The sequence below is a fragment of the Dendrobates tinctorius genome, unplaced genomic scaffold, assembly GCF_039654945.1.
Source record: "Dendrobates tinctorius isolate UK_male_01 unplaced genomic scaffold, ASM3965494v1 ptg000180l, whole genome shotgun sequence".
NCBI lineage: Eukaryota > Metazoa > Chordata > Amphibia > Anura > Dendrobatidae > Dendrobates > Dendrobates tinctorius.
In genome coordinates this window covers 3,263,289-3,275,827 of record NW_027361847.1, presented here as the reverse complement: position 1 = coordinate 3,275,827, position 12,539 = coordinate 3,263,289, and the positions used below count along the sequence as shown (strand labels likewise).

General features: G+C 44.4%; 1 protein-coding gene across 1 annotated transcript in view; it reads right to left on the bottom strand.

Annotated features, from left to right (window-relative positions):
• Positions 1-9,004: 9,004 nt before the first annotated feature.
• The window catches only part of LOC141054896 (uncharacterized), a 32,467-nt gene continuing 28,932 nt past the window's right edge, over positions 9,005-12,539 (bottom strand). The window contains exon 9 of the mRNA XM_073551791.1: positions 9,005-10,385. Coding sequence (XP_073407892.1) covers positions 9,274-10,385 — 1,112 coding nt within the window. The 3' untranslated portion in view covers positions 9,005-9,273. The remainder of the gene's footprint in view (positions 10,386-12,539) is intronic.

Genomic DNA, 12,539 nt, shown 5'->3' with positions numbered 1-12,539 from the left:
CCTGTACGCAGACGACACTCAGATCTACCTCTGTGGCCCAGATGTCACTTCTCTGCTGTAGAGAATCCCGGAGTGTCTATCAGCCATATCCTCCTTTTTCACCTCTTGCTTAAAACTAAACTCAATGTAGACAAAGCTGAACTCATTATCTTTCCTCCATCTCATGTATCTTCCCTACCCGATCTATCTATTATGGTAAAAGGCATCACGCTCTCTCCCTCACCTGAAATCCGCTGCCTCATAGTAACTCTTGACTCTGCCCTGTCCTTCAAACCACACGTCCAAACTCTTGCCACCTACAACTCAAAAATATTTCCAGAATCCATCCCTTCCTCAGCCCTCAATCTGCTAAAACTTTTGTACATGCCCTCATTATCTCCCGCCTTGACTACTGCAATACTCTCCTCTGTGGCCTCCCTGCTAACTCTCTTGCACCACTCCAGTCTGTCCTCAACTCTGCTGCCCGATTAATCCACCTCTCTCCTCGCTACTCCCCTGTCTCTCCCCTCTGCAAATCCCTCCACTGGCTCCCAATTCACCAAAGCATCCAGTTCAAACTACTAACACTGACCTATAAAGCCATCCACAACCTTTCCCCTCCCTATATCTCTGAACTAATCTCCCAATATCTTCCCTCATGTAATCTTTGATCCTCCCAAGACCTCCTACTCTCCTCCACACTTATTCATTCCTCACACAACCGCCTCCAAGATTTCTCCCGAATATCCCCTATCCTCTGGAATTCCATGCCTCAACATGTCCGATTATCCACCACCCTCGGATCCTTCAAACGGAACCTGAAAACCCATCTTTTCAGGAAAGCTTACAGCCTGCAATGACCATTCTGCTGCCTCACCACCGCCTGAGCTGCCGCCTCATCACCACCAGAGCTGCTGCACACCCGACCATCTGTCTCTTCCCCACTATCCCGTAGAATGTAAGTCCGCAAGGACAGGATCCTCTCCCCTCTGTACCAGTCTGTCATTGTAAATTTGTTTACTGTTAACGATATCTATAACTTTGTATGTAGCCCCCTTCTCATGTACAGCACCATGGAATTAATGGCGCTATATAAATAAATAATAATACTTGTCCCTGTCCCTCGCTGTGGTCTTCTGGCTCGGAGGGATGGGGAATGGTTCAGGGGTCCCTTTTTCTTTTGGAGAGGGTTTCAAGATGACCAGCATCCTAGTGCACTTTTTTTGTGTCACTTTTTTCATTTTTTTAAACGCACTCGGGTTTAGACATGGATTCGGGCTTTCAATAAAAAAAAATCTCTTTAACAATAAAGACATGGAAGAGGCCAGGAGCCATTTGGTGAGCTGCATTTCTTGCTACATGTTCACAGACTTACCAGTAGAAAAGCCAAACTTCACATGCCACAAATGCAGCTTGTGTCCCTGTTGGAGGAAAAGTTGCAAAATCTCGAAGAGAGGTTAGCTACATTGAAAATAATTAAGGAAGGTGAAGAGTTCTTAGACAGAGTAGAATTATCTCTTCATGTTACAGAAAGAGAAGAAATTAGAAGTGCACCTGAAGAAATAGAGGAATGGAAGCATGTGACCCAGAGAAGCAGGAAAATCGGGAGTCAGTCAGCACCCATACTTCTCAGGAACCAGTACCAGGCTCTTATGCAGGAGAACGATGAAGAAATACATCAGGATAAGACTTTGCCCACAAACCTTGTACGCCTTCAGAGTCCTCCTGGATGGAGAAAGAAAAATGTGAAGAAGCAGAGAGTTGTGGTCATGGGGGATTCCCTGTTGAGAGGAACAGAGGCCGCTATCTGCAGACCGGATATAACCTCAAGAGAAATGTGCCGTCTTCCAGGTGCAAAAATTAAAGATGTGTCTGACAGGATATCAGGACTCTTCAGATCTGCAGATGACTACCCATTCCTGCTAATACATGTGGGGACAAATGACACCGCAAGAAACGACCTGGAAACCATCTGCAGAGACTTTGAAGACTTAGGAAAGAAAGTGAAAGAACTGGGAGCGCAGGTGGTCTTCTCTTCCATCCTCCCAGTGGATGGCCATGGAACAAGGATGGTGCCGTCAGCAAGGATTTGGATTTCTGGATCACGGAGTGAACTACTTATACGATGGACTACTTGCTAGAGATGGGGTGCACCTTACAAAGACTGGAAAACATGTATTTGGAAGTCGCCTTGCTACACTTGTAAGGAGAGCTTTAAACTAGAACAACATGGGAAGGGAAGCAAAAGACCAGAAAAAGCCATACACCTGACAAATACTATTGAGAACTCTGCTATTAGAAGTGGAAAGGAAGAACAAAGACAAAAAAATCTAAATATTAAAAATATTGGAGAAAGAGAAACCAATCACAAACTAAAATGTTTCTATACTAATGCACAAAGCATGGGTAACAAACAAGGAGAACTGGAACTACTAACACAGGAAAAGAAATATGTCATTGGAATCACTGAAACTTGGTGGGACGATACACATGATTGGAATACAAGGCTAGAAGGATACAACTTATTTGCAAGAAACAGACTTGATAAATGAGGAGGAGGTGTCGCATTGTATGTTAGAAACATGTATATCTGCACAGAGATCCAAGCTTCAGAGACTGGGAGTTCTGTGGAAACTGTTTGGGTAAGAATACAAGGACGGAACAATGGAAAGGACACCATTGTTGGCATTTACCTCAGGCCGCCTGTGCAAGCTGAAGATATGGATGATCTCTTTATGCATCAAATGGCCAAGTTCTCCAAAAAAATATGATTTAGTTGTCATGAGAGATTTCAATTATCCAGACATTTGTTGGGAATCTCTCTCAGGCAAAACTAACAGGTAAATGAAATTCTTATCCTCTCTTGCTGACAACTATCTTCCAAAGGGTAAAGGAGAAATCAAGGGGAACTGCTACCTTGGATCTAATCCTTATAAACAGGGAGGAAATGGTTGAGGAGGTAAAAGTGGCTGGGACCCTAGGAGGTAGCGACCATGCTATTTTTGAATTTTGGATAACTATTATTTATTACTATTATGTATTTATATAGCGCCATTTATTCCATGGCACTTTACATGTGAAAAGGGGAAATATAAACAAGTATAATAAACATGTGTAAGACAAGGGACACACAAGTACATAAGGAGAGGGGACCCTGCCCGCAAGGGATCACAGTCTACAGGGATGGGTGAGGATACAGTAGGAGAGGGTAGAGCAGGACTTGCTGTGGTTCAGTACACCGAGGATCATTGTAGGCTGTAGGCTTGTCAGAACAGGTGGGTCTTCAGGTTTTTCTTGTAGGTTTCTGTTGATGGTGAGAGTCTGATGTGTTACGGCAGAGAGTTCCAGAGTATGGGGGAAGCACGAGAGAAGTCTTGCATGCGGTTGTGGGTAGAAGAGATAAGGGGAGAGTAGAGAAGATCTTGAGATGATCGAAGGTTGCGTGCAGGTAGGTACCTGGAGACCATGTCACAGATGTATGGAGGAGACAGGTTGTGGATGGCTTTGCATGTCATGGTAAGGGTTTTGAATTGGAGCCTCTGGGCAATAGGAAGCCAGTGAAGGGCCTGGCATAGGGGGGAGGCTGGGGAATAGCGAGGAGACAGGTGGATTAGTCGGGCAGCAGAGTGTGGGATGGACTGGAGTGTTGCCAGAGGGGAGGCCAGAGAGTAGGAGGTTGCAGTAGTCGAGACGGGAGATGATAAGAGCATGCACTAGTTTTTTTGTGGTTTCATGGTTGAGGAATGAGCGGATCTGGGAAATATTTTTGAGTTTGAGGCAGCAGGAGGCGAGGACTTGGATATGTGGCTTGAAAGAGCGCAAAGTCAAGGATCACCCCAAGGCACCGAGCGTGCAGGACTGGAGAAAGCGAGCAGCCATTGACATTGATGGATAGGTCTGGTGGAGGGGTAGAGTGAGATGGGGGAAAGATGATGAATTCTGTTTTGTTCATGTTCAGCTTGAGAAAGCGAGCAGAGAAGGCTGAGATAGCAGACAGACATTGTGGGATTTTGGTCAGTAAGGAGGTGAGGTCGGGCCCAGATAGGTAGATCTGCGTGTCATCAGCGAAGAGGGGATACTGCAAACCATGCGATTTTATGAGCTGTCCAAAGCCAAAGGTGTAGATGGAGAATAGTAGGGGTCCTAGGATTGAACCTTGAGGAACACCGACAGACGAGGGGGCGAGGTGAGGAGGTGGTGTGTGAGAGGGAGATACTAAATGTTCGGTCTGTTAGATATGATGAGATCCAGGATAGGGAGAAGTCTGTGATGCCAAGAGATGAGAGAATCTGTAGCAGGAGGGAATGGTCCACGGTGTCGAAGGCAGAGGACATGTCCAGGAGGAGGAGAGTAGTGTCGCTTGCTCTTGGCGGTTAGTAAGCCGTTAGTGACTTTAGTTAGGGCAGTTTCAGTTGAGTGATGCGATCGGAAGCCAGATTGTAATGGGTCAAAGAGGGAACAGGAGGAGAGGTGGGAGGACAGTTCAAGATATACATGTTGTTCCAGTAGTTTTGAGGCATAAGGGAGAAGAGATATCGGGTGCTAGCACAGAGGATGGGTCAAGGGAGGGCTTTTTGAGGATGGGTGCGATTGAGGCATGTTTGAAGGATGAGGGAAAGACACCATCAAAGGCAGGGACACGGATTTATTAAGATTTCAAAAACCTCCTGCAGCTAACTAGAGGAGGAAGACCTGTGAAGACTCAGACGTCAAGGTTAGATTTTAGAAAGGCAAATTTTAAGGGATTCAGAATGAGAATCGGAGGGATCCAAAGGCTGGATATCCTAAAGCAGAGGTCCCCAACCTTTTTTGCACCAGGGACCGGCTTCAAGCAAGACCACTCTTCCATGGCCCGGCAGGGTGGGGATGGAGGTGTGACAGGGGCGGGGCTTTGGTCATAAGGGGACGGGGCTATGGACACGGTTGTAGTTTAGCAGTGCATACTTATCATTTAATTATAACATTTATAATGTGACTCAACTCACCATAGGTTTTGAATGAGTGGGAGCACCTGGCTTGTTTCTCTGTTTCAGTGGGAGCACTGGGCTACTTCTACTGATGACCGTCACTGCTAATGATGATTGGAACCTACAAGGAAATGGAGCATTGAGCACTTAAGAAAAATTGTACTGGAGCACTGTACATGCTGATTATTTTCTAATCATCAGAAAATGCATGTGAGGTTCCCCCCGTCCTGTCCAGCTGTGTGGCTCCCCTGTCCCATCCTTGTATACATGGCTCTGCTCCCATCCTTGTATGCATGGCTCTGCTCCCATCCTTGTAAACATGGCTCCGCTCCCACCCTGTATACATGGCTCCCCTGTCCCATCCTTGTATACATGGCTCTGCTCCCATCCTTGTATACATGGCTCTGCTCCCACTCTCCCATCCTGTATACATGACTCCCCTCCCACTCTCCCTCCATGGTATATATGGCTCTGCTCCCACTCTCTCTCCCTTGTATATATGGCTCTGCTCCCACTCTCCCTCCCTTGTATATATGGCTCTGCTCCCACTCTCCCTCCCATGTATATATGGCTCTGCTACCACTCTCCCTCCCATGTACATATGGTTCCGCTCCCACTCTCCCGGCCTCCCTTGTATATATGGCTCCGCTCCCTCTCTCCCTCCCCTGTATATACGGCTCCGCTCCCACTCTCCCTCCCATGTATATACGGCTCCGCTCCCACTCTCCCTCCCCTGTATATATGGCTCCGCTTCCACTCTCCCTCCCTTGTATATATGGCTCCGCTTCCACTCTCCCTCCCTTGTATATATGGCTCCGCTTCCACTCTCCCTCCCTTGTATATATGGCTCCGCTCCCACTCTCCCTCCCTTGTATATATGGCTCCGCTTCCATTCTCCCTCCTTTATATATACAGTCATATGTAAAAGTTTGGGCACCCCTATGAATGTTAACCTTTTTAACAATTTTGTTTTTTGCAACAGCTATTTCAGTTTCATATATCTAATAACTGATGGACTCAGTTATATTTCTGGATTCAAATGAGGTTTATTGTACTAACAGAAAATGTGCAATCTGCATTTAAACAAAATTTGACCGGTGCAAAAGTATGGGCACCCTTATCATTTTCTTGATTTGAACACTCCTAACTACTTTTTACTGACTTCCTGAAGCACTAAATTGGTTTTGTAACCTCATTGAGCTTTGAACTTCATAGCCAGGTGTATCAAATCATGAGAAAAGGTATTTAAAGTGGCCACTTGCAAGTAGTTCTCCTATTTGATTCTCCTATGAAGAGTGGCATCATGGGCTCCTCAAAACAACTCTCAAATGATCTGAAAACAAAGATTATTCAACATAGCTTTTCAGGGGAAGGATACAAAAAGTTGTCTCAGAGATTTAACCTGTCAGTTTCCACTGTGAGGAACATAGTAAGGAAATGGAAGAACACAGGTACAGTTCTTGTTAAGCCCAGAAGTGGCAGGCCAAGAAAAATATCAGAAAGGCAGAGAAGAATAGTGAGAACAGTCAAGGACAATCCACAGACCACCTCCAAAGACCTGCAGCCTCATCTTGCGGCAGATGGTGTCACTGTGCATCGGTCAACAATACAGCGCATGCATAACGCCTTTTTGTATGACCAAACAACTCAATCTTTGTTTCATCAGTCCACAGGACCTTCTTCCAAAATGTAACTGGCTTGTCCAAATGTGCTTTTGCAGACCTCAGGCGACTCTGTTTGTGGCGTGCTTGCAGAAACGGCTTCTTTCGCATCACTCTCCCATACAGCTTCTCCTTGTGCAAAGTGCGCTGTATTGTTGACCGATGCACAGTGACACCATCTGCAGCGAGATGCTGCTGCAGGTCTTTGGAGGTGGTCTGTGGATTGTCCTTGACTGTTCTCACCATTCTTCTTCTCTGCCTTTCTGATATTTTTCTTGGTCTGCCACTTCTGGGCTTAACAAGAACTGTACCTGTGTTCTTCCATTTCCTTACTATATTCCTCACAGTGGAAACTGACAGGTTAAATCTCTGAGACAACTTTTTGTATCCTTCCCCTGAAAAGCTATGTTGAATAATCTTGGTTTTCAGATCATTTGAGAGTTGTTTTGAGGAGCCCATGATGCCACTCTTCATAGGAGAATCAAATAGGAGAACTACTTGCAAGTGGCCACCTTAAATACCTTTTCTCATGATTTGATACACCTGGCTATGAAGTTCAAAGCTCAATGAGGTTACAAAACCAATTTAGTGCTTCAGGAAGTCAGTAAAAAGTAGTTAGGAGTGTTCAAATCAAGAAAATGATAAGGGTGCCCATACTTTTGCACCGGTCAAATTTTGTTTAAATGCAGATTGCACATTTTCTGTTAGTACAATAAACCTCATTTGAATCCAGAAATATAACTAAGTCCATCAGTTATTAGATATATGAAACTGAAATACCTGTTGCAAAAAACAAAATTGTTATAAAGAAAAAAGGTTAACATTAATAGGGGTGCCCAAACTTTTACATATGACTGTATGGCTCTGCTCCCACTCTCCCTCCCTTGTATACATGGCTCTCCTTCCACTCTCCCTCCCTTGTATATATGGCTCCGCTCCCACTCTCCCTCCCTTGTATATATGGCTCCGCTCGGCTCCCCCATCATACTTACCCTCACATCGCTGACCTTCCTTCCCGTCACTGAACTTCCCTCCCTGCATCTCGCGGCGCTTCAGCTTCTTCCTGTGCGGAGCGGTTACGTGCTACCGCTCATTAAAGTCTATGAATATGGACGCCACGCCTATGGGAGATGAGTGGCGTCCATATTCATGACCTTAAATGAGCGGTACACTTGACCGCTCAGCGCTAGATGACGCCGCCGACAGGGACCGGTGAGTATCAGCTGCTGCACCGCCACCGGCTCCCCTTGTGTCCGCGGACCGGCAAGGGCATTGCAACGGCCTGGTGCTGGGCCGCAGACCGGAGGTTGGGGACCCCTGTCCTAAAGGACAAAAATGTCCAGGAAGGATGGGAAATCTTGAAAAATGAGATACTCAAAGCACAATCGTTAACAATTCTGAAAAGAGGGAAGAATAGGAAGCATTTAAGGAAACCAGGATGGATGATCACAGAACATAAACACATGCTAAAAAGGAAGAAAGAAATGTTTATAAAACGGAAAGAGGGAGGCATATCTAAAGACGAATATGCTGTCTGCAGAACTTGCAGGGAACGAATCAGATTATCTAAAGATGACAATGAATTGAGGCTTGCAAGAGACGTCAAAAGCAATAATAAAGGATTTTGGGGATATGTCAAAAGTAAATGAAAAGTAAAAAATGCTACAGGATTTTTACAGAATGAAAATGATGAAATGTTAAGAAAGGATGTTGAGAAGGCCGAACTTTTAAATTCCTATTTTGCAAGTTTTCTCTCAGAAAGGAAATGTAACATCAACTGATCTTCACTGTACTATTAGGCTGTGTGCACACGTTGTGGATTCTCCCACGGATTTTACCGCACAAAAACCGCACCTTTTGGCAGAAAACGCAGGTGCGGTTTTGATGCGTTTTTGCCGTGGATTTGATGCAGTCTTTCAGTGGTTTTGCAACACAGCGCGTTTTTGTGCGCTCGGCGCAGCGCCAGCAAAATCATACCAGCGCACAGTCAGCGTACACAACGCTAAATATATATATAGGATACGCTGATCGCATGCAGCATCATGTGATCCTAGGAGCTGACCGGAGTGGGTGCGGCCGGGGGCAGAGCTAAGCAGCGGCCCTGCGCTGCACCCAAGAACGCTAGTGTGAAACTAGCCTAACTTGTTCAATCTATGCCTAAAAAACTTGGTGCTGTCTCTAAAAATCATGGCGGTCAAACAAAATGAATGCTAGATGTAGTAGCTTTTGATGTGCGGTGTACTCATTTTCGCATCAACTAATTTGAGTAAAACTGAAGATTTTGTAATGTCAGCTATATTAGTAACCTTACTTTCACTTTATTGATTAAAAAAAAAAGTTCCATAAAACGCAGCATTGACATTTTGGAAATTTTGTGTTTAGTGAGATATTACAATCTTATCAAAAGGGGTGTACTCATTTATTCTGAGCATTGTTTATTACAATTTATAAATACAATGAATATAATTAGTTTCTTTCCTGTGTGACTTCTCATGCATAACAATATTTGATTTCCACATATTGATCATGACAATGGTTTTTCTTCTATGTGAATTTTCTCATGTAAAACTAATTGTGATTTTTGTGTAAAACATTTCAGAGTGAACATGAATACGGCTTCTCTCCAGTGTGAATTCTCTCATGTATGGTAAAAATTGATTTATGTTTTAAGTTGTGTGACTTTTCTCATGTCTCACAAGACCTAATTTTTCTGTAAAGCCTTTCCCACAGAGTAAACATGAAAATGGTTTTTCCCCGGTGTGAATTCTATGATGTGTAACAAGATGTGATTTATTTCTAAAACATTTCCCACATTCTGAACAAGAATATGGCTTCTCTCCTGTATGAACTCTCTGATGTCTAATAAGATTCCCTTTATCTCTGAAGGACTTCCCACATAGTGAACATGAACACGGCCTTTCTCCTGAGTGAACTTTCTGATGTTTTTGAAGATTACATTTTCCTGCAAAGCACCTTCCACATAGTGAACATGAATACGGTTTCTCCCCTGTGTGAGTTCTTTTATGTGTATCAAGATGTGATTTCCTTTCAAAGCATTTCCCACATTCTGAACATTGATATGGCTTCTCTCCTGTATGGATTCTCTGATGTATAAGAAGATATTCTTTACTTGTGAATGACTTCCCACATTCTAGACATGAATGATTCTTTTCTCCGGTGTGAATTTTCTTATGTAAAACAAAATTAGATTTTTGTGTAAAACATTTCCCACACATTGAACATGAATAAGGCTTCTCTCCAGTGTGAATTCTATAATGTGTATCAAAACTTGATTTATATTTAAAAGATTTCCCACATTCTGAACATGAGTACGGATTCTCTCCTGTGTGATTACTCTCATGTTTCACAAGATTTGATTTAGCTGTAAACCTTTTCTCACAGTGTGAACATGAAAATGGCTTTTCTCCTGTGTGAAGTCTCCCATGTATAACAAATTTTGATTTATTTGTAAAGCATTTCCCACATTCTGAACAGGAGTACGATTTTTTTCCTTTTTGTTTTCTTTGTGTTAATAAATCTGAGCTTGTAGGAAGTTGCTTGTCACACTGAAATCTTGTATCCACTTTGTCACCTGGAATTGTGGTAACAATGTGAGATTGCTCAGGAGAGGGTTCCTCATGATTAGGAGGAGTATAAGAAAGTGAAGTGCTGTGAAGTCCAGGAGCTCCATGAAGGGTAATGAGGTTTTCTCCATTAGACTGCTTCCTGATATCTTCTTTACAGTTTAGTGATAACCAGTTATTCTCACAAGGATTTCCTATAAGGATGAAAGACAGATTGGATGTGATTTTTTTCGACAACACAAAATGAATTTCTAATTTTTTTTATGGAGCTCACAATGAAAACCCTCATCAGTGAAAGTACCGGTAATAAGGAAGACAACTACGTGCCGTAACATTAACACAATGACGGATAAAATAAATAACACTTAAAACTGGTGACATTGTCAGGGGTGGCAGAGATTAGACCGCAAATAAACAGTTCTTAAAAGGAACTGGTCATTGAGATTTACCTCCCTAATGTACCACACATGTGTACGCAAGGACATATGTACGCTTGCGTTTGATACACGCGTTATTCAGAATGAGCAGGTCCAGGAAATGGTTTATTCCATCCCCAAAATAAAGCTGTATAAAAAGAGGGTGTGGGCACTGGAAGTACAGTACTCTCAAGCCTCTGGAAGCGAAGATGTTGCAAATAGTCGAGGCGGAAGATGATGAGGGCATGTACAAGCATTTTAGTAGAATGAGGGTTGAGGAAGGGATGGATTCTGGAAATATTTTTGAGCTGGAGGCGACAGGAGGTGGAGAGAGCTTGGATGTGCAGGGCAGAGTCAAGGATTACTCCGAGGCAGAGGACCTCTGGTACGGGGGAAAGCATGATGTCAATTGTTATAGCTAGGTCGGGGAAAGAAATCTGTGAGATGGGGGAAAGATGATCAGTTCAGATTTGTACACATTGAGTTTGAGGAAGCGAGAGGAGGAGGAGGATATGGCTGATAGACACTCCGGGATTCTGGAATGCAGAGGTGACGTCTGTGCCAGAGAGGTAGATCTGAGTATCATCGGCATAAAGGTGGTACTGGAAGCCGTGGGACTTTATGAGTTGCCTCAAGCCAAGTTTATAGATTGAGAAGAGTAGGGGGCCTTCGACAGAGCCTTGGGGGACTCCAATAGAGAGAGGGTGTGCTGAATGTGCGGTTGGAAAGGTATGAGGAGATTCAGGATAGGGCAAGGTCTTTGATACCAAAGGATGAGAGGATCTGTAGTAGGAGGCAGTGGTCAACTCTGTCGAAAGCAGAGGTCTAGAAGGAGTATAGAGCATTGTCCGTTAGCTTTGGCTGTAAGTAGGTCGTTGGTAATTTTGGTCAGGGCTGTCTCAGTGGAGTGGTGAGGATGGAAACCAGATTGTAGATTGTCAAAGAGCAAGTTAGATGAGAGGTGGGAGGAAAGTTCAGTGTGGACGTGCTGCTCCAGGAGTTTAGAAGCGAATGGGAGCAGCGATATTGGGCAATAGCTGGACATGGCTGTTGGGTCGAGGGTTGGATTTTTAAGGATAGCCGTGATTGTACCATGCTTGAAAGCAGAAGGGAAGGTACCGGAAGTTAGTGATAGGTTGAAGAGGTGGGTTAGGGACGGGATAAGAGTGGTGGTGATGTTGGGGAGGAGGTGGGATGGGATCGGGTCAAGTGCACAAGTGGTGAGGTGTGATTTGGAGAGATGAGCACGCTCCACTTGAGTGATGTTAGGTAGGGAGGTTATGGGGTTTGGGCATTGGTCTGGCGTGAAAAGGGGTTGTGGTGGTTGAGCAATAAAGACTTGCCGTGTTTGGTCTATCTTGTTTTTGAAGTATGCAGCAAAGTCCTCGGCAGAGATTAGGGAAGTCGGAGGGGGCAGTGGTGGGTGGAGGAGGGAGTTAAAAGTATTGAACAACTGTTTGGGGTTGTGGGATAAGGAAGATACAAGGGATGTAAAGTAGGCCTGTTTAGCAGAGGTGAGGGCAGATTTGAATGCGAGTGTTGCTTGTTTGAGTGCAGTGAAGACGTCTTGCGAATGTGTTATCTTCCAGCTCCGTTCTGCAATTCTGGATGCTTGCCGAAGCTTTTTAGTGGTTATTGTGCCAGGGTTGTCTATTGATTCGTTGCACTCTGTTATGCATGACAGGGGCGACCGAGTCAATGGCTGATGCAAGAGTGGCATTGTAGAAACTAGTGGCAGTGTCAGTGTCGTGAAGATATGGAGGACAGTGGTAGAATAGAGTCAGAGTGTGCGAGTGTCTAGATGTGCGATGTTTCTGCGGGGGTGTGCATGTTGCTGGACATGGGTGACAGTTGAGGAGGACAGTGATGAGAAAGTGAGTAGATGGTGGTCAGATACAGGGAGGTTGTGAAGTAAGATAAGGAGCAGAGACA